Source organism: Gymnodraco acuticeps, unplaced genomic scaffold, assembly GCF_902827175.1.
Source record: "Gymnodraco acuticeps unplaced genomic scaffold, fGymAcu1.1, whole genome shotgun sequence".
NCBI lineage: Eukaryota > Metazoa > Chordata > Actinopteri > Perciformes > Bathydraconidae > Gymnodraco > Gymnodraco acuticeps.
The window spans coordinates 2,214,086-2,241,909 of NW_022990484.1; the positions used below are offsets into that span (position 1 = coordinate 2,214,086).

At 41.3% G+C, this 27,824-nt stretch overlaps 1 protein-coding gene across 3 annotated transcripts in view; it reads left to right on the forward strand.

The window, feature by feature from the left end:
• The window catches only part of LOC117552726 (NACHT and WD repeat domain-containing protein 2), a 46,859-nt gene that overhangs the window by 5,608 nt on the left and 13,427 nt on the right, over positions 1-27,824 (forward strand). For all 3 annotated transcript variants that reach the window (XM_034226319.1, XM_034226318.1, XM_034226317.1), the window contains exons 3-4: positions 3,801-3,889; positions 13,890-14,006. In XM_034226319.1, coding sequence (XP_034082210.1) covers positions 3,801-3,889; positions 13,890-14,006 — 206 coding nt within the window. The remainder of the gene's footprint in view (positions 1-3,800; positions 3,890-13,889; positions 14,007-27,824) is intronic.

Sequence of the window (27,824 nt, forward strand, 5' to 3'; positions counted from 1 at the left end):
TCCACTTATAAGCAGCTGAATTAACCCCAGGCAACCAGTGTGGTTTATAACTAATGGGACATTTATATTATGTGCACATCAAGGGCTCTGTTGGGGAGAGTTTGGGGGTTGAATAGCGATAATTGTGATTGAAAGTGAACAAATTATTACCACTAACTTCAAATTAATGTTTCATTTGAAGTCTTTATGGAATATATGTTAATATTTTGGTCTACTTTTAACATCACTATAACATTTTGCGGAAAGGATTCAAGTCAAGTCAAACACTGTCTTTTCACTTTTTCTTTAGTGTTGCGCATCAAATCTGTGCATCTTCTTTTGCTTCAAGTCAGGCATGTTTATTCATGGGCTTCAGAGCTCTAATTTCCAGATTCCATTGTCAAGATATGTTGATGAAATCCCGCAAACTGAGGAACAGCAACTTCACTTGAAAACCACATGAATATTGAACACATCTCCCACACTTTGGTACACTGCTAATTCGCTTCGCTAGATCCCAACATAACAAAGATCCTATGTAAGGCAGTCCAAAATAAATGTGATAAACAGACAAAACTGCTAATTTTGCATTTGATTACACAACTTTATCAAAAGGAGTTCCTTATGTTTCAAACAATGCAAAAACCTTGACAAGCTTACCACCTACTGTGTATGGAGCCTAACCATGGGGTATGTTTTAACAGTGGTAAGGACATTGTTTGTCAAACGACGAGAGAGCATTATTCTGCAAACACTGTCTCTTGGCCAAAACAGGGCTGGAGTCAAATTGAATAACTAAATGTGTATCAAAAAATGGTATAGTCACTATACTTTATACAACTTTTAAATAATCTTAACATACAGCAAACCTGAGCCTGATATAAGACCAAGTCCGAAATTCTCCAATAAACCACTCCCACTTTTATACAGAACATAAAAAAGGCCTGGCAAATATTTCCTGCAACGGTTGGCAGTTAACGATTTGTTTGAGAACATTGAAAATATTCATAGGCACAACTACCTAGCAACCATACCCATATTTATGTCCCTAGATATTTTGAAAAGCAGGGCATTGTACCATTGCATCATGTCTACAGTAACATATTCAACATGACATCTCACTTTGATATAATCATGTTTGATTGGACCAACCAACTGGTCTGAGGAGGCAAGATATTTGAATCTTAAACCCACAAGATAACATGTGGTGTCCATGGTTACAGAGTCTCCTCTATCTTGAGAATCAGCCACCGTGGCTTACCATAATTGAGCTGTAAAATGTGTAGTGTTCCCTGCATAAATGTGATTATATGACGAAGCCTCACCAATGGCTGAAAGGCAACAGCTTGCAGCGCAGATATTTCCCAATGAACTTGTAGTTTATTTTTATGTTAAGTAGACTAACACTTCTTCAAGCAACCACTTTGATGGTTTTTAATCATACGTAATTAATGTTGTTGGCCGATAAACGAGGAATTCCCTTTCACTTTAAGTCCCCTATTTCCATCTTTCACTGTAAATTCCAGCTTCTTTCCGCGATGATTAACATGGATGGTGGAACGATAACCTCCAGTGGATTCCCTTCATCCTGACTCAGTGGTATTCAGATAACCTGTAGGCTCTCCATGTGCTCAGGAACATCTGGCCTTTACGGATGGCTGGATTACACCGCCACAATTTGCCCTTAGCATCTTCCAGGTCATATAGTATCGATTTGCTCACCGTCTGTGCATTCGCATCATTGCGGTTCATGTTCAGATCTGCACTTTAGAGAGTTTGTTTGAGCTTAAGCCATGTCTATACTGAGAAAGAAATGTGTTGCTTACATCTTTTAGTCTCATGGTGTTTCATCTGATGAGAGGTAGACATTTATGCCGTTGAAAAAAGCACCCAAAGTAATGCCTTCAAGAAAATAATTGACTTCAACAACTAACTCAGTATCAAAATAGTTGTAGTTGCGGTCATTCTTTTCATATGAGCAGTTCCAGCAAAGATGGAATTAGCTTTAACAACTTGAATCATTTTAAGAGGCTAGGATGTGTCAAACATCCAACATTTCAAAACAGAAGCTGTATCTTTACACTAGGGCCTGGCAAATCAAATCCCAAATCTTCCATCCCAATTGATTGATGTATTCGTCATGCCTAACCACATGGTCCAGCCTATTTTTGTATACTCCTGTGGGAATTATAAACCTGGCAAATGAAAAGTAGTAGGGAATATTTTCTAAAATATAGGAGTTAGTGAGTGCTTGTTGTTATCAATTTAGACAAATTAATTGTGCATCATGATATCTGGATATGATTCCATTAAAACACGTCTTAGATTCTAGTTGTGTATTCATTGAATCTAGATTACTGATGTTTTTTCATAAAGATAACAGGGTATTCAGTTATAAATACTGTGGCATTTGATTTTCTCCAACATATTTTGACTATATTTCAATGCTTAATTGAGTGCCATAAGTTCTCTGATAGATGAAGAGAAAAAATAAAAGCTCACAGGACAATCCTGAAAGAAAAGATAAATTGGTCCACACTATTGTAATGGAAATGTGAGGGAGGGACACACACAGCGAGAAAGAGGGGGAATGTAGCACCATCCAGTCTTTGTTTCTTTGCGTGTGGGTGTGTACACAACAGACACACGCATACGCCAGGCTGCCATAACTCATCATCATCCCACAAAATAGAGGGAGAGAAAGTCTTGCCGTTATCAGCACAATACAAACAACAACACAGTTCTGTCAGGTCACATCGAGACGCAGCACAGCAACATGCACATTTGGATTCCACTACTTTCAACACTTCCACACACACTCTAAATCCCCTTAATGCTGCATCTACGTCACTGTATGATATTATACATTTCCTGTAATGTATCTGATGGAATTAGACGAGAGCTCCACTGAAGAAACCATTTGTTTCAGTGCATACGTTCAGTTTTGATTTGACATTTCGCCCGGGTAGCTGTCGGCGGATATGTGTACGGTCACGGCCCAAAGCCTTACTAAAGATAGACGAGAGCAAGATTCCGTCAGACCAAATGTGCGGGCTCTTCTGCTCACGCTGCGTATGACACGGTTAGCGGCTGAGGGGATGTTTTGCGTCCGCCATGTGTGTGTTCTTCGCGCGCATAATGCGGTGCACGTGCCAGTCGGGGCTTCTTGGTCACAATGGGGCCTCTCTGTCGGGCATGTTCTGTTTTTAACCATCCGTCCACACCCTTCAGAAAAAAGAGAGGGAGGAAGAGACTGGGCCTGTCCGAATACATTACAGTGACCATTTGGAAGACAGTGAAAACGAGAGGACAGGAGGAAGGAAAGTGGGACACAACAAGAAGCCGTGGGCGCTCGCTCAGACTGTCCAATATGATCGCTGCCTCTGTGAATCCTGCATAATCCCACAGTCTTTAACAGGGTGTGTCAGGACTCTCTTTTCTTGGATATCATATTTTGTGAGGGTCTTAAAAAATGCCAAACAATAATATAGGGTTTAGGTTTATATCGGCATCAATTATATAAGATGAATCCATAGGTGATCAAGCAGAAATGTGGCAAATGACTCATAATATTCACCTGTTGTCCCATTATCCAATTTGTCACAACAACAACAAAAAGTTCAGACAAGAAAAGCCACAATTGAACGGGTATTGACGCATTTTTACTGTTACTCGCTACATACCGTCATATTACCTGTCATTTGCTCTACTTTTAATTAAACTGTACATATATACCAGGTGTTTTTTTTCTTGTACACATGAGTCCTTAAAGTTTGCTTTTGATATTTGTTATTTTAACACTTCTTTTCTTTCGATTGCAGACACAGAGGCAGAGAGGAACGCATTGAAAGAGCACGTCTACCCGAAACTACGAGACTTCTGCCGGGAGAACTATGGGATTGAATTCCAGGTAACTGGCTGCATTCTCGTTTTTCTACCTTTCCATCTTACCTCCCTCCAGCTTAAAGGGATCTGTAACTGTATTTTGCCAGCAATGACTGTTAAGTGCCTCCAAATCTACACCGTGGCATTAAACAGAGCCTGGAGGGGCCCCAGTGCGCCGTGCAGAGGTCCTTGTCCCTTTAAGCGGACAGAAGGCCAGCAGAGATAAGGCTTGGAAGGGACACATCTAGCTGTGGATAAGGCAGTATGATGCAAGGGCCATCCCTTTGTTGTTGTCGGAGGATTGCAGAATTCTCCCCGTGGTGCCCACTGATGGGGATCATTTGCATTGCAAATCAGCATCGGAGTACACGGAAAGATCGCTATCAGAGGTTTTTTATTGTTTGTTTAACAAATCAAGAAGAGCCCTCGAGTCAGGGGGAGATTCCTACAGTAGATTGTTCCTGGAAGGGTTTCAGGAGATATGTTTCCGATGAGACCCCGGAATTGTTTACGTAAAGCTGTAGTCAGCAGGGGGTCTGCAGCTAATTCTCATTTCACGCTAAGTATGTTTGCATCATTAACAGCTCCGAGCGCATTCCATCTAAAGTTGTTTTCACAAGACTTATTACAATGGTGGTTATAATACCTCCCATGTACGCAGGGCTTGTCCAGCCTTTTACAGGGTGTGAGTTCAGACGTTGAATTTGTGATTCTGATTCTAGATTCTAGTGCAGAATCCTATTTTTGAATTATTTGAGCAAGAAAACAGAAAGGGAAAACACTGTTTTCAAAGCAGGCTTAAGCGGCCGATTCAATCACGTCATAAAATGTTTTGTTCATAAAGAACTTCATTAAAGATGAGGCTGTGTATTTGCTATGGCTCCCACAAAAAAACACAGTACAATAGTATGGCTTTAGAATAAAATGCCAATGCGAAAATATGAACATTTGTTTGAGTGGTATATTTAACGTCAGTCTGATTGAATCAGTTTTTAAAACACATGTGTCTGAAGGCTGAGGGTTCTTATAATGCTGGCCTGATTGGAGGACTTGGAGTGAGTTGTGAAGGAGGGGTGAAGGTCCTGTGTGATGAGGCTTGTTTTATGTCTAAAGATTAAATTAAAAAAACATACAATTCTAGTAGAATGTATCACGCCGATGTTTACTTGAGTGGACGCCATAGAAAATGTAGGGTTAATTTGAGTACGGAGATTGAAAAATGCTGTATTCTTTTACGATTTGTTGAAGGCATTTATTTTGTTCACTGTCTTCTGTAGGGGAACCCTCAATCAGACCACATGACTTACTCCTGGTTGTCAGACTTTTTGTTGATTTGAATTTAAAAGCGATTACAATACCAAATCTTCTTCATAATTTCTATCCTGTCGTTTGGCAAATCTGGGTTGAAATGACTTTGTGAGGCGATAAGCCCCTGTTACTGAATGCAAAGACCCTTGAATCTATGGCTCCAAAGCTCCATAAGCAGATTCTACACACATGTCGCCACACACAGAACCGCAGTGTTTAGCGCCAAGCATGTTATAAACAGTATATCTGGCACCCAGAGCCAGTTGCATGAATTAACATAGACAACTACTATTAAAAGCTTCAATTATATAAAGTCAACGGGGTCAAAGACGTGGTAACCTCACAGAAAGATCTACTAACCCCTCTAATCTGTGTGTGTGATAGAGAAGTGCGAGGTAAAGTGAGACGGGCCAGGCAGAGACGTTTTGGCTCTGGTTTCTGTGGCCACGTGTCTGTCTGGTGATTCAGCTCGCTGTGACGAAGCGTGAGCAAAATGATTATGCAGAAGGCCTGGGAGTTTCAACTATGACTCACTTACTCTCCTTCCTCCTCCTCTATCCGAACCCCCATACTCCTTATCCCCACCAGCGCAAAGTCAGAATTGGCACCTTGGCTAAAACCACCATTTACTGGATGATGAATAGTGCTAGCCAAAATGTAGCTTATAAAGCATTTTACGTGTAATATATGGTTTCCTATATTGTCCCTTTTACTTGTCATGTGTGATCCGGCCGTCCCTTTCACACACGCGTGCTCCGTCTCTCACACACGTCCGCTGGCACACACTGACACACATATGCCAAGCTGATGAAACCCTATTCTTCCCGTTCCCTCATCACTTGACTCAGTTTCCATGCAGAACGTTCCCTAAAGAGGATGGAGGGAATCGCAGGAGATGGCGAGGAAAGAAGAGGTCGTGGTAATCCAGCCCGAGGGCCAAGTCCTCATTCAGTCAGCAGCTTGCCTCTGTGATCCCTTGTCACCATATCTATCCTTGCTCTTTCTCGCTTTTCTTTTATAAGCTTTGTAAATTACACAAACAGACACATGTTAAGACACAGAGAGGATCAGGGTCACACAAGGTTTCCGCCTGTCTGTAAGCATACTAGATTACAATGTGTGTGTCGTTTGGTTTAATTTTACGTAACTTTTTCGGGTTTTTCCCAAGACATTGAGCAGTGGATTTCACCCTGGCTCATTTGGTCTTCACCCCTTTATTCTGTCTCAGAACACTAGTCTGAAATCAAACTCAGCCTAGGTGTATAAAAGCATTTTTAATTGAATCAGGTCCTGTGGTATTGACACCTATCTTGGCCCCAACGCCTGAAGGAGAAGATAGTGAGACGCACGCCGCATTTTAATCATCTCAAGACAAAAGTGGGTTTTTTACGCGGGACAGAGAGTGTGAACTGTGCTTTGCTGGGGAAAAGGACACAAATGACTGCTCTCTTCCACCATGGCTGCTTGTTAACTGGTGTTGAATCTGCCAGAGATAGTGTTCTCTCGCTTTTTCATTTTTTGCTTCACCAAATTCTGCATTGGGTCTAATTATGCTCAGCTTTATTTGGATTTGGTTAGGTTGTTTTCAATGAATAGTCAATTATTTATTTGCTATCGGGTAATGGTAGATGTCTTAAGTGTCCATGAGCTCTTATTTGTGGCAATGATGCTTGACTTTGCAGAGAGTTTGGTTTAAAATTGAGTAAAGCTCATTAAGCTGGTATTGTTGATGTGCAGCTGAAAAAGAAATAAGCACATTTTTGGAGGAAAATTAAATACAAATATAATTTATTTATTGTCTACAGAAGTAAAGTTAGTAAAAACATATATATTGGTAATATTACACATTCAAACACCTCATGTAAATGTCTATGGCCACACTGCAGTTATGGCAGCTGCTTTACTTCCACCTACAACCTGGATTAGTCTATAGATTCACTCCACAGCACAGCCCAGTTTTTATCATGGCGCACATGCTAGAGGTCAGTTCCTCATCTAGCTTTGAATCTCAGTTCCTATTATCTTAACCCATCCGGCATTTCATACACTCATAAATCATCCTCTTACAATGCGATCACCTCCTCCCACATGCAGGAGGCCTAACTGAATCTAAAGGTTTACTGGAAGTAGCTCTGTTAATCATGTGGCTGGACCTCTCTATGGTTGCCAAACTCTCTGGCTTTCACACACACACACACACACTCACACACACACACACACACACACACACACACACACATACACACACACACACACACAGTGCAATTATAATAAGAGTCCCCTGGCCACAGCTGTTCGATTCTATTTAACGGCTGTCACTCCGACGTCTTTTACAACCCACAACACAAGATGACATTTCACGATGATTTAAACAAAAAAGCCTTTTCATGTGCATCCAGGAAGCACATTTTAAGCATTTTGTTAAACAATAATCAGCATTTCTAATGGACAATAATCAATTAATCATTTCCAGCTTGCTTTCAATAGTGAATAACCCGTAACAGGGTCCCCCCACAACGGTGTTTAGTCTGGTTGGTTTTCTAAAAAAATATCTTCATGTGTTTAAATAGCAGCTGCTTTGGTTCAACATGGTAGTTTAGCATTAGCATGAGCCGATAGCTATACCACACAGTCATCAAACGACAACTCTGAGTTTTCACAACTAGCATTTCTGATTTTATATTTCCTTTGCCACATGGGGCAGGGAGGTGCGTTTGTTTTATAGTTTGTACGACCCTAATAGGGGTCACTAAACACACCCTGTAGGCTACGCCAATCTCATCAAAGTAAGAGTCTCCATCTGGTGATACAGCTAAACTGCATACAGCTAATCATAACATTTCCGGGCAGTTTGCCACTTGTCTTTTTGGTATAAAGGAGGAGATAACTTTAGGTTTTGTTGTGTGCCCAGAATGATATTTCTAAGATAAAAAACCTCCAAAGGAGAAACCCTTCAAAGCATGACGTCATACTTGCCAACCTTGAGACCTCAGAAATCAGGAGCATTTCAAAACCGCGGGGGGGGGGGGGGGGGGGGGGTCGCTGGAGCTGTATTATATTAACATTAACATGCTTATTGTAGTTGTAAGTGCACTGCCTTGCGGCCTGTAGCACCATCCTTGATTGAGCATTGGACCTGTATTTTACAGGAGAGGAGTGAGCAGAGGGTAGAGTTGTTGATTCTTGTTCTGTTTTCTGTGATATATTTTCCTCACCCTCTCAGACTTTCAATTGCGCGCGCTACTACTGAGACATGCTACCATGGAAACCAAACAATGGTGTAGCTGTATTAAAGTCCGAGTGGAAACAGTCCTGAGTAAATCTGATTTTGTCAGAAATGCGGGAGAAATATGACCCCGGGAGGAAACCGGGAGAGGGCTATGAAATCGGGAGTCTCCCGCGAAAATCGGGAGGGTTGGCAAGTATGCATGACGTATTCATCGCTCTTCCATCTGTTTACCTGGCTGCCATTTTTCTCATTTGTTGTCTTTCATTCTTCTCTCAGGCTGTTTCTTCCGCTGCTTGGCAGTCTGCCATCATCTCCATTCACTCTTCTGCTCTGAGACTGTTGTTCTGTTCTATGGAGTCTCTACAGAAACACATCAACATGCCAAATACCTCCACTGCTGACGATCAGCAAAGATGATCAAAAATCTAATACGAAATGCCTCCAAGGTTTCAGTTACACTCTGTTTGTAAGACCCTTGGGAAAACTATTCATTCTCATTACTGTCACCATCGTGATTGTATTTTCACCCTTGTCAGTTTATCTGTTGTCAGCAGTACATTAGATGGATAGAAAGGCATGGATAGACATGATACAGATGCTGCTCGCTATCATCATAAATTAACAATAAAAATAAATATGCATACCAATGCTTAATGTTTAAAGATGTTCAAGGATATCTTACCAATGTTTAAAATCAATTATCTTTATGTGAAGTTGAATGGCATTCATTTCAAGCGGCATCTTGTATAATCTGTTTACCCACACCAGTGTACGCTGTCAGGTTGCTGCTTGGTAAAAATGCAAAAATAAAGCCTGAATGCCTCAGGATATTCAGTCTCGTTATCTATTTAAAAATGCACACTTAATTACGGAACAAGGGTTTTAGGTGAAGTTGCCACATTTGAGCCAAAGGGCAGCTGGGAGATGAGAATATTAGAATAAGATATGTTGACCTTTTGACTCTACGCATAATAAGCACTGGTTGCAATGGAACTAGAGGCAACAGCTTTAATCAAGATTCAGGGTACGATTGAATGTTGACTCAAACAACAACAAATTAAAAGGACAGACGAGAAAGTAGGAAAACCAGAATTTAAAACTCTATGTTTTAAATTATATGCTTCATCTGATCAGCCGTCAAGGAGACGGAGTTAAGTCGATTTCCTGTCCAGTGTTTGGCTTAATGTTAACAGGACATTATAACACGGTGGCCAATCGTTTGGAGCACCCAAATGACCTGATCAAATGCAGCTATACACTTCAAACTGCAAAAGCAACACATTTACAACACAACACATTACCATTCTAGCACGTCTTAATGGATAGCGCATCCAAATGTGTCCTATAAGCCATTACGTTGATAGGACAACAAGGACAGTGCCTCTTGTTAGTTACCATTTAATGAGTGTTGGGATATCGAAAGTCTTCTTGAAGAGAAGAAATCATTTCTTTTGCAATTTGCAGAGAAGAATCTGATTCTTTCTCGATAATTGCAGTGTTCACCGACTGGCAAAACTGATGCTTTGTTTGCCATGCTGCAAAACACCTGCATTGGTCAACAGTGTTGTGATTAGTTTTTCCTCTTCGAGTTTACTTATTGATTTGAGTGGATTCCAAGTTGTGTCTCATCCCATCTCTCAAACACTTCCATCTGGCGTAGAGACCTCGATTCGCATTAAGAATGGCGGTCCCACAGCTCGAATGAACACCCAATTTTATTTCATTTAGGGGAACTGTCGGCTGTAGAGTTACTCTCAAGCATCATCTGCCAGGAAACATGTATCTCCCTGAGCAGCAGTTTCACTAAAGTCCTGCTCCCTCCTCCGCCGGTGCTTCATTATAGCCACCATGAGTCATGTGATCTCATTACCTCACGTCTTTAACCGGCTCTTAACCTCAACTTGCTACGGTTGAGCTGCGACGACTGAAACGTCGTGCCGTAATTAATTACTCCAGTGAGTCAGAGCATGACAGATTTTCTGGAAAGCATGGATTGCCAAATTTCCTCTCAGCACTCATCATTGACAACCAAAATCAACTCATGAAGTGAAGTTTGACCTCTTATCCAGGCAGGCAGACTATTAAAATCAGTTAAGTAAAACATAGCATCAAGAGATCTGCCATTAAAGTTGAAATCCCTGCCTTTCTGTTTGTGTATCTATTTCAGAAATATGTTTGGCTATGGATTTGCTGCTAAAAGCATTTAGAAAGCGGTATTCATCAAACATTCTTAGAGATTTACTTCATGTTTCTTGATCAAACCTTCTGCAGCAAAGAGCTCAAGATATTGTTGGCACCGTATCTATTTTTACTGTTTTGTTTTTTCCTATCCGTTGGTTGACTTTTTCCCCGCCTGATTTCATTCCCTTTCTTCTCAGGCATCTTGGGCATAATCCCAAAGTCTAATAGTCTATCATTCAATACATTTTAAAAAAGGGTTCTCCTGCGTTTGACCCGCCACAAGCAAATGCCTTCCAAGGGCATTAGAAAGCTGCTTAGTCGAAGCTGTTACGTAAGAAAAGGCGCCCCTACTAGTTTAGTGGGAGAGAGAAAAAGGGTGGGGGAGAGGGAATCAAAAGATGAGCAGCAAAGACGAAGGAGAAGTTGGCATGAAAGAAAAAGAGAGGAGGAGGGTGAAAAGGAAACTGTGAAACCATTCCAGCCAAAGCCCCACGAGTCTTCATCCAACCAGGGCTCCTCGTTAAAAAATATCTTTCATTAATCCATCTAAAATACTCGCCGTTTTACTTCATTCCTGCCGATTTTGGATAAATGTGCCTCGACTGTTTTCCCCTCCTTTTCTCCATCCATTCCTCCATACTCCAGTGAAGCACAGTGGGTGATGGGGCACATTTAATCAGTGTATCCTCCCCTCACACTTGCGCACATTGAGTGGATATGACTAATGTCTTCATTTAGCTTTTAATTACCGTGCATCCTCCCAATCACCTGCTGAAACCCCGTAGAAAGCTGTCGTAATCGGGGGTCTCTCGTCTAACTTCATTCCCCCTCCCTCCGCTCCTTGTCAACACAGGGCCGATTGCCGTCTCCCACACATTTGCGTTGGAAGTTGGAAGTACATTAGTGACCCTGATACAGAGTGACTGATGTGCTAAGCAATGGGTTTTCCACAACAGTGAGGGTATTGGGGTGTGAGTGGGGGGGGGGGTTCTTCTCAAAGTAAAAGCCTTCAGAATAATGGAAAGAGGCTACGTCTAATCTGCCAACATTTATCGTTTCATTGTAGCACTGACAAAACAATTTAATGAAAATAAATCTCCAACAACTTGTTTTAGTGATTTATGAAGAACAAATGCCTAACATTTTTGTTTCATATAATTTAGAGCTGAAACAATACATCTCTTAATTGTTTACTTAATCAACATAAGTTAACTCAGCAATCATTTAGTTTCTTCTCCCCTATGTGTCTAATATGAAAGCACACTTATCTTTTGGTTTTTAATTGTTGCTTGGAAAATCCAAGCAGCTGAAAGGTTTTTTTCAAATACTTTATGGTGTACTTGATTGAACTATTAACCTAAAATGGGCTATAAATATAATTTAGGGACATTAGAATGAATAGTTAATCATAGAAAAGGTTTAACATTGAAGATAAATAATACTAGAGAGAATTGAAGTGGTCCCAACATGGTGCCTTAATGGGTTGCAGCACAATCTGAATGGTTGTGATATGGTTTAAACTTAAAGGATAGGAAATTCACAAAAGTCAATTGTTCTATTATTTGCTTATTTTTGGCATTTTTGGCATTCACAGTATGCAGCTTTGAAAATGTTTGTTTGCAGGCGCTGCAAGGCTAAACGTTTGATTGCTATACTGGAATAATTGATAATGAGGATATGTGTTAGTTGCACCTTGAGGCTGTGAGATAATGTCTCCTTCCAAGAGTAACACAGCTGCTCACGGGTGCACAAAAACAATCGAGCAGATGAGCTGAGGTGTAGCTCCAGCCCTCCTGCCGCTCCCTCCAATAATTAGCCACGCCAATATCTCCCAGACTGTCTAAAAAGTCCCACTCAATTTCACTGCCATCGGGTTATTTAGGGCTGTCAGTCACTGCTGTTTCTCCGCCACACTGCGGATGTGTCAGTCACTGCCAGGCTAAACTCATTTGAGCTAGCTAGCCTGTTGAACTGAACAGCAGAGCATGAAGGAAGAGAGCTGCTGAATTACTTCACCTCATCTCCCCACAACACCCTCTGCTCCTCGCCACCAGGGAAACAAACCAGCACAATCAGTTGCGACAAGACAGAAGAAGAAGAAGAATTATGCGGCAACATTTATTTTGGGGACTGAAACCTGAGAAAACTGCCCGTAGGAGGGTGTGTTGTCCTCTTTGACGAGCCCAAACCTGCAGCAGCGTGGTGTGTTTCCTCACCCTCTCTCTGTGGTGTGTTTACAGTCAAAACTTGTAATGAAATGTGTTGAGGGAGACCCCCTCTGTCGCATGTGTGATCATGTGTGTCACTCCTCGCTGCAGGCATTTAATGCCCAGTGTTGGAGTGGTTTTCAGTGACACTGAGCGTGTGTGTGTGTGTGTGTGTGTGTGTGTGTGTGTGTGTGTGTGTGTGTGTGATGTGGTGCGCGTGGTAGTAAGTTATCTTCACCTAAATAACTTGCTGTTGACATGATATATATATATATATATGTTGATACAGCTATTCTATTCTCTCCGACACACTCACCCCCCCTCCCCCCCATGCCTGAAATGCCTCTATTGGACTCCTTTGTTTACTTCTGTAACATAGTGACATCACCATGTTACACTTGCTCTTCTATTGGCTAGCGACACATTGTATGTTACTGGCTGAGGGCAGGACGTCTCCAAGTGGTTGACCAATCACAACAGAGCCGCCCAGCCCCTTTTTGGACATTAAAGCAAGTAAAGATGTCACAGTAGAGGCACAGAATACAAATATGAACCTGAACATTAGCATAATAAGTCCTCTTTAAATTCATGTTGCTGATAAAAGAGCAAAGCCTCTCTGTAAAACAGCAAGTGTATAACCTTGTTTCCTAGAAGGAGAATCTATCAATAACTTGCTCTTTGGGGAGTTTAGGGAGGTGGTTGTGCTATTTATTTGTGTGTATAGTGGAAATAATTACCATATAATGACAAAACATTTACTATTTAGAGGTGTAGGAGATAGATCAAGAGAAAATGGGCCACATTGAATACATCCAATTTATCTTCCTGCTCGTATTAGTACACAGAAACATAACTCTTTGCCTGTGCGTGTGTGTGTGTGTGTGTGTGTGTGTGTGTGTGTGTGTGTGTGTGTGTGTGTGTGTGTGTGTGTGTGTGTGTGTGTGTGTGTGTGTGTGTGTGTGTGTGTGTGTGTGTGTGTGTGTGTGTGATGTGTGTGTGTGTGTGTGTGTGTGTGTGTGTGTGTGTGTGTGTGTGTGTGTGTGTGTGTGTGTGTGTGTGTGTGTGTGTGTGTGTGTGTGTGTGTGTGTGTGTGTTTCTAGGTGGTGGACCTGTACTGGGGCACAGACCCAGAGGAGTGGGACAGTCCAGATCTGCAGAGACTCCGGATGAAGCTCCTGGAGGAATGTCTAAAGACGTCAGCGGGACCGTGTTTTGTTGTAAGTACTACACACAGGTAATAGTTAGAAATAAAGTGGATTTTAAAAGTCTGAATATTTTCACAGCTCAAATTGCTGTGTCCAGAAAATCTGTTAAATCTAAATTAGTTTTCCCACGTCATCCCTGTCTATCTCATTACATGGCTTTGATATATAGAATTAAAGCCAGATTTTCCCCATAATTTTAAAGGTTTTATACCTGTGTGAAATTACCCTATAAGAGGGAAATCAAATTTTTCTTGCAGTCTTTTTATGAATATGACACTGAAAGGAGAGTAGCTTTCTATTGTGTTCAATATTATGACATTTGAGATGATGTACAATCCCTTTTTTCATATTTTCTCTCACATATGCAGTGTTTTGGTAACAGCTCTATGGGTTTGTTAGGGTGCTCAGATGCAAATAACTACAACAAACTGCCTGACAAATTGGTGATACTTTCACTATAACAAACTGCAACAAGAGTGAAACAGCTTCAAAACATGACATTAGATTCTAAGTCGTTTTTTACAAGTAATCTTATCGTCTAAATCCATGCACTGCTAAAATTACACTTGTATGAATGAGTTATGTGAAGCTCTATGCAAGAAGAGAGAGAGAGTGGCATGACATGTAATTACGGATGACATGTCGGTGATCTTTTAAGATAATTTTAGGCCACATAAAAAAAGAAAAGTCAGGCACAAGGAAGGACGAAAAATTCATGGTGAATTATTTAAATAGAACAGATTCGTTTCTAGGGGTTGAAATTGAGGTGAGAGATCACAGGGAGACGTAATGCATTATGGGTAGGACAGAAACGCTGGTCTCAAGGGAACATAATCTCCTTCCCCAGGCTGAGTTTGGCGTATGCACTGCTTCCTCTCTCACACAAACACATCTTTCACTGCAAAACATTCACAGCTTAATGATTCAGGCTGGCTTATTTCCAGTGGAGTGATGCTCCTTATATCAGGACAGTATTACTGGCTCCAGAATTTTTTTTATAGGAAGGAAAACTGCTTCAGAAACTACAGTATGTCCCTGCACAAGATGCCACAGGTTTAAAAAGGGTTTTTGTTTGGCTGTTGCAAAGATTTTAGTTTTAAACTGTTTTGTTTTTTAAATTAACGTAAAACAAAGTGTGGGCATAGTTCAAATTGGGCATCAATGCTCATAACTCATCACAATTCAATTCAATTCAAAACCTTTATTTATCCAGGTAAAATCCCATTGAGATCAATGATCTCTTTTTCAAGGGAGACCTGCAGGGATTACAATTTACATATTTAACCACAAGTACAGGTACCAACAGCATCTGATTTTGTAGCATCCAACCTTTAAAGCTTTAAAAACATGTAGTGGTACTAGCTTGGTAATTGTCCATTCTTTTTACAGACTGTTCCATGTTAGTGGAGCTGCACATCTAAAAGCTTTCTTCCCTAAGACAGTCCTAGCACTTGGCACATTTAATAAAACCACAGCATGCGATCTCAGGCAATAAGTACTTTCAATTCGCAGAGAGATCAGGGAGCAGATATAAGATGGTAGTTTATCCAACATGGCTTTGTAAATGAAAAAGTACCAGTGACTGAGCCTCCGTACAGTAAGTGATGGCATAACCGCCTTGGTATACAGGGTACAGCGATGCGTAAGTGCTTTACAATTTGTCAAAAATCTCAGTGGACTGTGATACGCAGCATCTAACTTGCTCAGGTAATTGGCAGGTGCATTCATTTATAACAAATCACCATAATCCAGCACAGGTAAAAAGGTCACAGTGACTAGCCTTTTCCTGGCCTCAAGCGAGAAACAGGACTTATTTCTGTAAAAGAAACCTAGCCTAACCCTCAGCTTTTTAAGCAGGTTATTGACATGAAGTTTAAAAGTGAGACAGTCATCAAGCCAGATACCAAGGTATTTGTAACAGGTAACCACTTCAAGTTGTATTCCTTGCGTAGTTACAATATCCAAAGCAGTCTCAGGTGTATTTTTAGCTTTAGCTTTAGAAAAGAGCATTACCTTGGTTTTATCCACATTTAAAAGAAGCTTAAGCTCAGAGAGCTGAGCCTGAATAATGTTAAAAACAGCCTGTAATTTAACAACAGCCTCGTTAATCGAGGGACCTTCACAGTACATAACGGTATCGTCCGCATAAAAATGTAAGGTTGCTCCTTCGACATTTTCACCTAAACTATTAATATAGATAGAGAATAATAGCGGACCTAAAACTGAACCTTGTAGGTACACCATTAGTGATGTTTAACCACTCAGAAGACAGCCCATCAAACTGAACACATTGGGACCTTTCAGAGAGGTAGTTTACAAACCACCCCACTGCATGGCTGGACATGCCTATACTGACCAGCCTTTGCTTCAAAATGCGATGATCGACGGTATCAAAAGCTTTGGATAGGTCAACAAATAGAGCTGCACAACTCTGCTTATTATCTAAAATACTCGTAATATCATTTACCACTTTCATTGTGGCAGTGATGGTGCTATGTTTGGGGCGGTTTTGGCGCAGTGGTTAGAGCGTTGGTCATCAGATCAAGGGGCGTTGGTGAACTCCAGTTCGAATCCCGCCCCACTGCGTCAGGCCGTTGTGTCCTTGGGCAAGACACCTCACCCGCATTTGCTCCTGTGGGTAATGTCCGCAGTAATGACTCTTACATGTCTAATATGTGTAATGTGTAATTGTAAAGCGTTTTGAGCACCTGTAAAAGCGCTCTAATAAAAAAATGTAATGCATTATTATTATTATTATTATGTTGCTTTCTGAAGCCTGACTGATGTTTAGACAGGATGTCATTGTTACATAAAAACACCTTTACCTGTTCACTCACTAGGCGTTCAAGAACCTTGGCCAGAACTGACATTTTAGAGATGGGTCTATAATTGTTTAATAAGGTGGCCTCCCCTCCTTTTAGTAGTGGCAGGACATACGCTGACTTCCATACTTTTGGGATTTTGTTCGTGCTGAGAGAGAGGTTAAAAAGAGTAGTGAGAGGTGGAGCAATAAAATCTGCAGCTATCTTTAAAAAGAAAGGTTCTACGTTGTCCGGGCCAGCCGGCTTTTTAGGATCTAGCTTGGTTAAGACTTCACGAACAACATCAACAGTAAAAGGAGTAAAACTGAAAGGGTTTTCCAGACCACATTGTTCTGAGTCACCGACTGTGGTGTTCACAGAAGCAGAATTAGAAACAGAATGAAACAGAGAGCCACAGGACACAAAATGCTCATTAAAACAATTTAGTATGGTGGTCCTATCCGATATAGTACCAGATGCTGTGGTAAGGCACGGAGGTTGCTCATTACAGATATCACCGGTGGATATCGATTTTATGCCTTTCCAGAATTTTCTAGGGTTGTTCAGGTTCTTTGTGGTAACTGACAGATAATACTTAGATTTAGCACTTTTGACATGTGAAGTGAAGCTATTCCTTAGCTGCCTAAAACGCAGCCACTCTACCTCTGAGCCTGATTTCCTAGCCTTTGCCCAGGCCTTGTTTCTCTCATGTAGGAGAATAGATAATTCAGCAGAAAACCAAGGATTGTCTCGTCCCTTCACTCTAAATTTACGCAAGGGTGCATGTCTATCTATAATTTCCATAAAACCAAGATAAAAATAAGACCATGCAGTCTCAACATCAGCACACAAATCGATTTTTCCCCAATCAAACCCAAACAGATCATGTACCAAACCCTGCTCCACAAAATGTTTTATGTCTCTCTTGATGATAATACGAGGTTTAAGCACACATAAACCTCAGTTTATATGTTCCAACTGTATCACTATCAACCCACAACAAGACATTTTGAATTGCCCGTGCCAGGTACTGTAACAACAAACAAAGACAATCAACAATCAAATCACAAAAACCACCATTCACAAAGCCACATGATTGTATCAGAAATTAAAAGCCATTACAACACAAAAACTGAAGAAACTGTATAAAACAGCTAACTTGATATCACCAAACACACATTAGAACAGAGCCAAGACATCTCTTCATATATGTTAACGTATTCAGCAAATGTAGGGACTTACCTTAGTGCAGGGGTGTCAAACTCAAATACACAGTGGGCCAACATTTAAAAATGGGTACCAGTCAAGGGACTGGTTCAATGTTTATTGCAAAACGTATTGAAATGAACTTATTGCAGATATTAAACCTGGAACTAACAAAGCTTAAATGATTGCCTATAAAAACAACATCAAATAATCAGTTGCATTCATTTCTTATGGCTCCATCTGCAGATTTTACGGACTCATTTCTTATGATTACATTTTCCCACAGACCAACAACAGCTTCAAAAAAACTATTTCCCTCAAAGAGAAAACCAAACATGCCCTGCTGTCGCAAGAAAGAAAGTGCAGACGGAAACATCCATTGAAACTCAGTGTGCTGCTCTGTGATGCTAGTTCAAGCCAAATACTTGGCATCTCATCTTGGGTGCAGGTTCATCAATGTTTGGGCTCAGGCTTTGAGCTGAGGAGATCCTCAGGATTGAGTGAAGGTGTGCGTGCAATATACCTGGCGGGCCAGATCGAATAGTAATTAAAAATGATCCTGCGGGCCGAACTTAAATCTACCACGGGCCTGATTTGACAGGCCTTGAGTTTGACATATGTGCCTTAGTGAGATAAGGTCATGAGTTGTGGTTCCAAACAGTGGCATCACAGAGAGGAAAATCCCACATTTGGCATGAAATGGCTCCAACAGTTCAAGAGTCAGGGAACACTGTAGCTGCATGGGTAGTGTGGCACACACAGGTTAGCCTTTAAGCTTCTTTGAAGGTACAACATCTAAGTGTTAGCAGCTAGCTAGCTTCTTTTGGAAATGCTATATTAGCAGCAGCAACAAGTGTTTGCAGCACTGTGGGCATAAAAGTGGGCGGGGCATAGGCAGCTTGAAAAGACCGCCCTCTACCTAAGGCTGCGTTTGATTCGAAAAAAAGGTGATTTGTTTGGCTAAAACTATAGACACTTAAAACATATAACAGGATCACTTAAACACAAGGAAAAGGAATTAGATTGAAAATATAAAACTATTATAAAGTATTGTATACAAACTATTCTAACATGTAAAAGTATATATATTCTTTATTCAGGTATTGTTGAGTATTGTCATCTCTTCACCTAATCTACTGTTTGTACACGCTTTTCTTCCCTTAGTGTAGTTCTTACAAATATTGCCTGAATACTTTGGCATTGACCCCTGCACTTATAGAAGTTGGTAGCTGAAAATGCTGGAAGGCTAGAAGACTTTTCTTGAGTTTTATTTGTGTTAAATTAAATTGGATTTCATGGCCTCTAAAACCCATTGAGACAGTGTGTGCTGCATTGTGCTACAATGTAAGCTCAATGAGCCTAAAATGACCAGATCTGAGTTGAAAAGAAGCGTTGCGCTCTCTCTTTTGTGCTGCTGGCTTGGTGTTTGTACATGCCGCGTGAATTTCATTCATTCCCATCAGCCTCTCTGCCCTCTGTCCCTGCTGCAATTTCCCCGTCTTAACCCCCAATGACCCCAAGCAATACCACAAAACACACCGAGAGAAAGTAGGCACACAAACTCAGGTAGCCCTTTGTTGTTTTGTCGTCATTTCTTCCTCTCTCTTGCTTTCACACCCACACACAATGGTATTTTCTCTGTCATGTGATTGGAAATCCATTGTAGTCTGAATCTGGGGTGATACGGACTCCTCTACACACACACACACACACACACACACACCACACACACACACACACACCACACACACACACACACACACACACACACACACACACACACACACACACACACACACACATCTATACTGCATTTCCTCCCCATCTGGCTGGTTACATCTTTAATGGCATATTCTACTCGTCCGTCTCGGGGGTAAATGAAGGGTTTTATGCAGAGGAGACCACAATAGAAGTCCCATCCAGAGCTGTCAGAGGCAGCTGCTGCCCCGGTTCCTTTACTGGGGAGCTCCGAGCGGCTTTGATCTGGGACTTGGATCCTCGTTTATGACAGTTCTGGGTTGTCTGGGACATCTCCGGAGAGCCGTTGTTTATTTTAACAGGGTTGTAGACCGAGATATCTATGTGGGGACAGGGAAAACGTCAGCAGAAATAGTTTGTGTCGCAGGTTCTGCACCGGCGTGTGTGTGTGTGTTTAGGAAAATCCCATTCTCTTCTGTACTATTTTCTTTTTTGTACTTTGTCTGAATTGTTGACATGCAGCCCCTCGCAGTTTCTACACACCCACCATTGTCATCACCTTCACTCACTAAGGTGCCCACCTGCCTAAGTGTCACCCCCAGCTATCACATGCACACACACCCGTATACAAACAGCCACATGGCAGTAAGGGGAGACTTCAAAGTGGAACCCACAACAACAGAGCCCGGTGCACGAATAAGAGTGGGGGAAAAAGGGACAAAGACAGATGGAAATCTCCTAAAAAGCTAAATGACATTGATTATCGTTGTGAGAGAAAAGAGTAGGGGAGGATAGTAGCTGGCAGATTACCAGCCATTGAGGATCTGTGCAACAACTAGAAACCTCCTTATACTGTAGGCCTACTTCTTTTGGCTCCCACATCTCTCCTCATTCGCTTCTACAAATCATACAGTGCTGTGCTGTTCACCAGAATCTAGTCTTACCTCCTTATCTCCTCCATGTTTTGTGACTTCTAAGAGAAAAAAGGCAGTGGAAAAAAGGGAATTAAATGTCAGTTTTTTCTTTAATTGTATGGTTTTTCTCATTACTTGACATCGGAAAAATGTCCTTGGGTGAAATCGAAACAACCACAGTTATTTTCAGTCGGTAGGCATGTGTCAGGATTCGTCTTAAGACAGTGAGCTGTTATATAAGCAGCCTTTATTGGACATGTCACTCTTTCTTTATGAGTAGGAATCAATTGCAGCAAGGTTTTTTTTTTTTTTTAAAGGTCACAGCTAAACACAAAACAGGTGGCAGTGCAGGGTTGTTAAAGACACACACACACACACACACACACACACACACACACACACCACACCTGGTGGGTGAGAGGGGCTTTTCTCTAACCTGTCGATGCAATAAAGCCCGTTTCCATGGCGATCGCAGGGGTTGGCATGGTGATGGTGTCATTGACCCGGAGATTAAGCATGACAATGAGCCATGACTGTTTTTTTTCTTCCTTTCTTTTTTTACGCTGTTCTGCTTTCCAACAGTCTCAAATTCCCTCATGTAGAAAACAGTAAAACTTGATAAATGCCTCAAGGACGCGTATCGGCGAACAGCATGCTCATCCAGTTCTTCTGCTTTATTTTTTTTCTACTGGCCATATAGAAGGTTTACTGCATGTTAGAGGAGAGTCAAGGATACAGTAGCTCTTACGTCCTCCTCCAGTGAGCACATTATGTAACTGCTAACGTGATAGCCTGGAAGTCTTCAGTGAAAGTAGACGTTCAAAATAAAAATATTGATAATCGGATTCTTGAATGCAGCAAACACCTGCAATAATTGAACGAAAGGGAGATGTTGAAAATGTTCCTCGGCTTGGGCAAAGATTGTTAGAATTCAAGCCTGGTATTTTCGCCAGATTGAAGCTTTGTTGTGTGCTGTTGATAGACACAATGAAATGAAAACATATCCTTTTTAAAAACAAATTCAGTTGTATGACAGCTTCTGGAACACCAATTTTTCTTGATCTTTTTGATATTTAAACGAAGTTATTGTTCGTCACTACATTCCGTAACAACGACTGAAATCTGCATGGTGTTCAGCCCATCTTTCGATACTTTCTTTGACTTCCCTACAGCTCTTTCAGCCCCAATCCACTTTGCTCCGACTGAAGATGTAAATCTTCGAGACTTGGGGTTTCATTTATATAAAAGGTCCATTCATTTGCTAAATCAGCCAGGCACTGACGATTTAAGGAAAACATTACTCAAACAAGGAGTAGTTTCTGCAGTGGATTAATACACAGTTGGGAATCTTGTGAGTATTTAAAGCAACACAATGGTTTATGTGGGATTCACTAAAACAATTGATTCTATGATGGGAAACGTGTGGCGCAGTGGGTTGTGCGTTAATGTTCGGAACAGGGGGTCACAGGTTCAAACCCCACTGCAGTCAGCATGTCGTTGTGTCCCTGGGCAAGACACTTCACCCCAAATTGCTGTGGTATTGAGTACAGTATGTACAGTAAGTCGCTTTGGATAAAAGCGTCTAACAAGTGACATGTAATCATAACATGTCACCCAGTGCAACACTGATGAGGCTCAGTGATGTGTTTGTAATAGATTATAGGTCTATAGTACAAATAAACAAGCTATATGGGGCTTTGGTGACCACGATAGATTTTTGATTTTTTTTCTGCAATTTGATGACAGTAAGAAGAAAAAACATTATTGCTAGCCTTTTCCTTTTATTGGAATATGGCATCATTTTATGCAAGTACAGACTGTTACTGCATTGATTTCTCGCAAAACAAACAGAAAAGGCTTCTATGACAATTAGGGCATACTGTATATCATTATGTAGTATGGGGTGGGCCTACTGCTCTGTGACTGGGTGTCACTGGAAATTAAACAGTTCTCTGATCAGATCATCTGTTTCTTTGTAGAGCCAGTTCTCCCTCTGCGGTGCCAAAGCTTATGCAGCAAATATCCGAACAGTTGACTGTGTGTTTCATTGATTGATTGACTGCGTGAGTGATTGATTTGTGGATTCGTACTGTAGCTGTGTACAATATCTTAGTCGCCTCACCCAACTGGCTCATCAGATAAAGTGCACTTAGCGGGAGTATAAAACCCCTTCCAAGAATGAAAAACCAGAAGGGGGAGGGAACTGGAATTGCAGTTTTTGCACCTAAAATGTAATAAGGACTTCTAAAAACACCCTTTTCTCCTCTTAAAAAAGACATATAAATCAAATCAAGTTTTATTTATATAACACATTTATAAACGATTTTTGGTCGAGCCAAAGTGCTGTACATATAATAAAAATAGCCTACAGTAGAGACACTTTACAGCAAATACAACAGCACAGATTGTTCAGAATATCAGTATGAGAAAAAACGACACCCTCTGTCCTTAGACCCTCACATCGTACAAGGAAACACTTCCAGAGAAAACCCACAGTTTAAGGGGGAAAAATGGGAGAAACCTCAGGGAGAGCAACAGAGGAGGGATCCCTCTCCCAGGACGAACAGACGTGCAATAGATGCCGTGTGTAAATCTAAGAGATAATACATTTTACAGCATAGGTAGTCCAAATGTTAGGAAATGCATGTATAAACATGCAGCTTGTCACTTGTAACACTGCTATCCACTTAAGATGTCCTAATTTCAAGATGTTTAAAACACCCGACAAATATTTGGACATATTTGACAGTTCAGCTTTGGTAAGCTGACAGAGGTGACTGGATTACTCTGCAGGCTGCTGATGTGTGTGTTAGCATTTGAACACCTCATTTTGTCCTTTTTCTAGGGAACACCATTTGTTTTTATTATAATCTACATCTCCAAACTCAATCACTTAATTCATCCTGTTATAATACCGCAAGGCAACCTGACAGGGACTTTGTCAGCAACTTCTCTCTCTCACACACACACACACACACACACACACACACACACACACACACACACACACACACACACACACACACACACACACACACACACACACACACACACACACACACACACAAACACACTGTATGTCTCTCTCTCTCAGCATTACTGTAGTTTAGCCCAGTGCCTCTGTCCTCTACTGACACCTCACTGCAGCACCATGAGTCATAGAAAGCCATCTAAAAGTGGGTGGGGGGAGGTCACCTGCGGGGCAGCCGGTGGTTTGAAAATCTGTCAAGTCACAGGTCCTTAGAAGATTTGTTTGGACCCGAGCGAGGCACCCTGCCGTGGTTCTCCACAGATGGCTGGCGAGCTATGAGCATGTACAAAAGCATGTCTTATATTTTGTTATTTCACAACATATATAAATTAAATATGACCTTAAAATTGTAGGACATCACTAGTTGGCCCATGAAGAAAACTGATGAACTGATGGCACTATACAACACACTCAGTAACTTACTGTTTGCATGACCGCTCCCTGAAACAGCAATTAATACGTAAGTGGGGACATTAGCATGTCTGGCTAACTAGCTTAATACCAAAAAATAGTAGCTATATCCACCCAGCATCACTACAAAAGCCAAAAGAAGCGTTTTAACTGCATTAATATGTGGGGTTACAGGTTACTTAAGTTATTTACAAGTGTAGTCTAAAATATGTATGCTCTTGATTCGCCTTCGGGAAGTTTAACACAAGCCGATATTACCCAGAGAAATTGTTCTTTCACACACTTTGGTTAGCCCTTATCCTATCACATTTCTTATTTCTTATAACACTTGAAGAGAATCAAAATATTTGATGCAAACAATAATCCGTATCATTCTTAACAAAGCACATTAAAAAAAAATGAATGGGTAACCTCGATACATGATTTATTTGACTTTAGCAAGTAAGCTAGTTAGAGCTAATAACATCTGGGTGTCTCTGGGTTCATTTGCTGAAATCAAGGCCCAGTGTTTCAAACATGAAAGGTACATTTGTTCACTTTATCATTGTAAATGCTTTCGTGCCAGAATGGAAACTTTGACATGTAGCATCAGTAACTAAGGGGAGCAGAGCTTACTCAACACTTTCCATCCAAAAAATAACAAATAGTTTGGAGCACATTTATCCGATTCATAAGCACAGCTTGTGTGTTAGATTCATATTAGGGAACATAAGCAATACTGAAAATAATATTTTAGCATCACATATATGCAGTGTCTTATCCCTTCCTGAGTTAAAACGTGCACATGCCCCTTTAAACATTTTGGCTTGAATGTAGCTCATGACCTTTCCTGTCAATCACAACTGCAGATAGTGAGCGGTCTGCCCTATCTATTCAACTATTTGTTTTGACAAGAAGAGAGAACAGAGAGTTACACACCGAAGGGAATCCCTTTCCTTTCTTCCTTGTGTAGTATCTGTCTTAAATTAGCACTCTTTTCTTATGAGGCTTCTTGTTTGATCGGATGTACATGGGTAATCTTGTCACAAGGGGTTTGTTTATTATCTAGCATCATTTTTTTTCTTTCAACCCTGAATTTATACTGCAGATGCTTTCATATGCATGGGGTTATTTATCTTTTTTTAATCATAGTTGTTCTTCCTTTGGCGCAGTGAATATACATGTAATGTCTTATTTTACTTGATAAGTGGTTGTTTATATAATGAAAATGAAGGGTTTCGATCCAAAATGCAATCCCCAATGTGAAAATCACACCTCCTCCAAACCAACTGATACTGCACATGAAAACTATCTTCTCAATCCAAAAGAAGCCACAAAATGAACCTGAAATGTGTGCCATGAAACTGCACGAATGTGAAGTGAATCCACCCTGGGCGTTTGTAGGTTCTGAGAGTAGGCAGTACTACAAACCGTGCCACATGCCATCGTCCGATTCCGCTTGTTCTCTGCATCTGTTCCCACTGCGGATGCCAAGGGAACGAGGAGTCCAACATGAAATGGCTTTGTGGCGTCATTGCCGTGAGCAAACCAACGTGGTTTTCCACCTCCCTCACTCGCTCCAGGTCTTCACCCCCAGGCTTCAGCTGAATAACGACACATGGAGTAAAGATCAGCTGGTCATGGAGCGGAGGGCTTCCACTGATTCTCTTCTGCACCCTTTGTCCTCGAATGTGACTGATAGAGCACGTCAGGGATGGAGCCAGGAAATGGCCCAGATCATCTCTGACGGTATTGAAGGGGCTGTCACTCAAAAAGCATGTGCGTAGATGCCGAAGGGGAAAGAATGGAGACTCATTGGAGCTTACAGTATATGCCATGTGGAGTGGGAGATAATAGTGGGATGAAAAGGCCACGATTTAATTTGATGGTGCCTAATTATGCATCTACTGTGTTGAGTGTTCTAGTTTCTGACTAAAAAAGAGATTGTGGAGAGCGAGTGTGGGTATCGGCTTTGGTGTATAACAATGAAGATGATGATGTCAGTGGTAGTGACGATAGAAACATTAATTTACAGCAATGAAACGCAATTCAATCAAATTTCACAGTCTTCTAACAAACCTACATTGTTCCCTTTTAATTAATGCATTCATTTCCTTGTATGTAAAACAGTCCCAAGATATATAAAGCAAATCTGGTCGTTCCCTTAACGGAGCCTACACACGGCGGCGTGCGTTGCCGCTTCAACGCTTCTGCCCATTCACTTGGAATGGGGTGACGTCACGATTCGCCGAACTGCATTGTGGGAGCAAAGCGTAGCTTCTCTCGCGGTGCTCGCTGCAAAAGTAGAGCAATGTTCTACTTTTACCGCCTCGACGGAGGCGTCAGCCAATCAAATCCCGCGTATGCAAATCTGACATTACAAGCGCTAGCCAATCAAACCGCGTGTATGTTGGGAGAGCCAGACCGCAGTTATTTCCCATATGTAAAAAAATGGAGGAGAAAAAGATCGTGGCGGTACTATATGACCAGTCCCTCTTTACATACATGGATACAAACCGGAGGAGCCAGGCATGGGGGGAGGTGGCAGAGACAGTGGGTGACACTGGTAGGTTTTCGCCTTTTTGGGGAGTTTATAGCCAGTGTACTTCGTTTGAATGGACAGCTAGCAAGCATAGACAGTATATTTAGCCAGCATGGATGTAGCATGAATGCTTTGCTTTGTATGTCCGGGGCGGGACATTCATGTGATTGGTTGTTGGTCGCGTTGTTCGTAAAAAATCCCCAAGCTTCAGACACGCCCACCGCCAAGCAGTAACGCACGCCGCCGTGTGTAGGGCCCGTACTACTACTAATGAATGAACATTTGGAAATGTGGCCAAGGCTGTGTCTTTTACATAACAGTGGCTGTGCCGCAGCAGAACAAATCAGCTCTTTCTTAATGATAACAATGAATTATGAGCAGGGATCGGCAAAGAGACTCCATTAATAGCTGATCTAAATTGTAAATTTGCAATTTGTAAAATTGATCAGATATATCCTCATTTATATCATAAAAAAAATCATTTAGTTTTAAAAGTATCATTTTGGAATCAGTTTTGTAGCACAGATTCAAACTGTTCATTCTTAACCCCTTACGGATTTTATGTTGCGTTTATTTTGCCATTTTCTGTTGTTTAGATATGTTTATGTTGCGATATGTACGTGATAGTGTGTGACGTATGGCGGAAGATGGCATTTTTATCCAACAACCACTGTACGTTGTCCAAACACATTTGACGACATCACCCTAACACTCGCACTTTGATTGGCTAGCGCTCCAACACATTGTACATGATAGGCTAAGGGGCGGGGCATATCTAAGTGGTTGACAAAGCTCAACTGCTAACCAATCAGAGCAGACTGGGCTCTGGTTTCTAGAGCTTTTTGAACATTAAAGCATGGAGACATGTCACATAGAGGCAATAAATACTAATATGAACCTCAAAGCTTAACAGGTCCCCTTTAAGAATGTTTAAAATGTACATATGGTGTGGTGTAGCATTTCTCCATCCAAGATAGAGCTGTCAGTATGCACCACAGTGCACACACCGTGGGGATTGTGGTGGCAGCTATAATCCAAATTGGTTGGTGGAGTTCCCAACCCCACCCTGTGGCTCTAAAATTGCCTCGAATAAATCGCACTGTGTGCAGTGACTCCAGTATTCACCGCGCACCACTGATCTAAAAAATAGAGCCCTTAAACAGTTTGAAGGCTTGTAATTATACGCATTTCCTTTCTCTCTCTTCATCACCTTCCCTGCCCTCCATCTTTCTTTCCATCCTTCGTCTC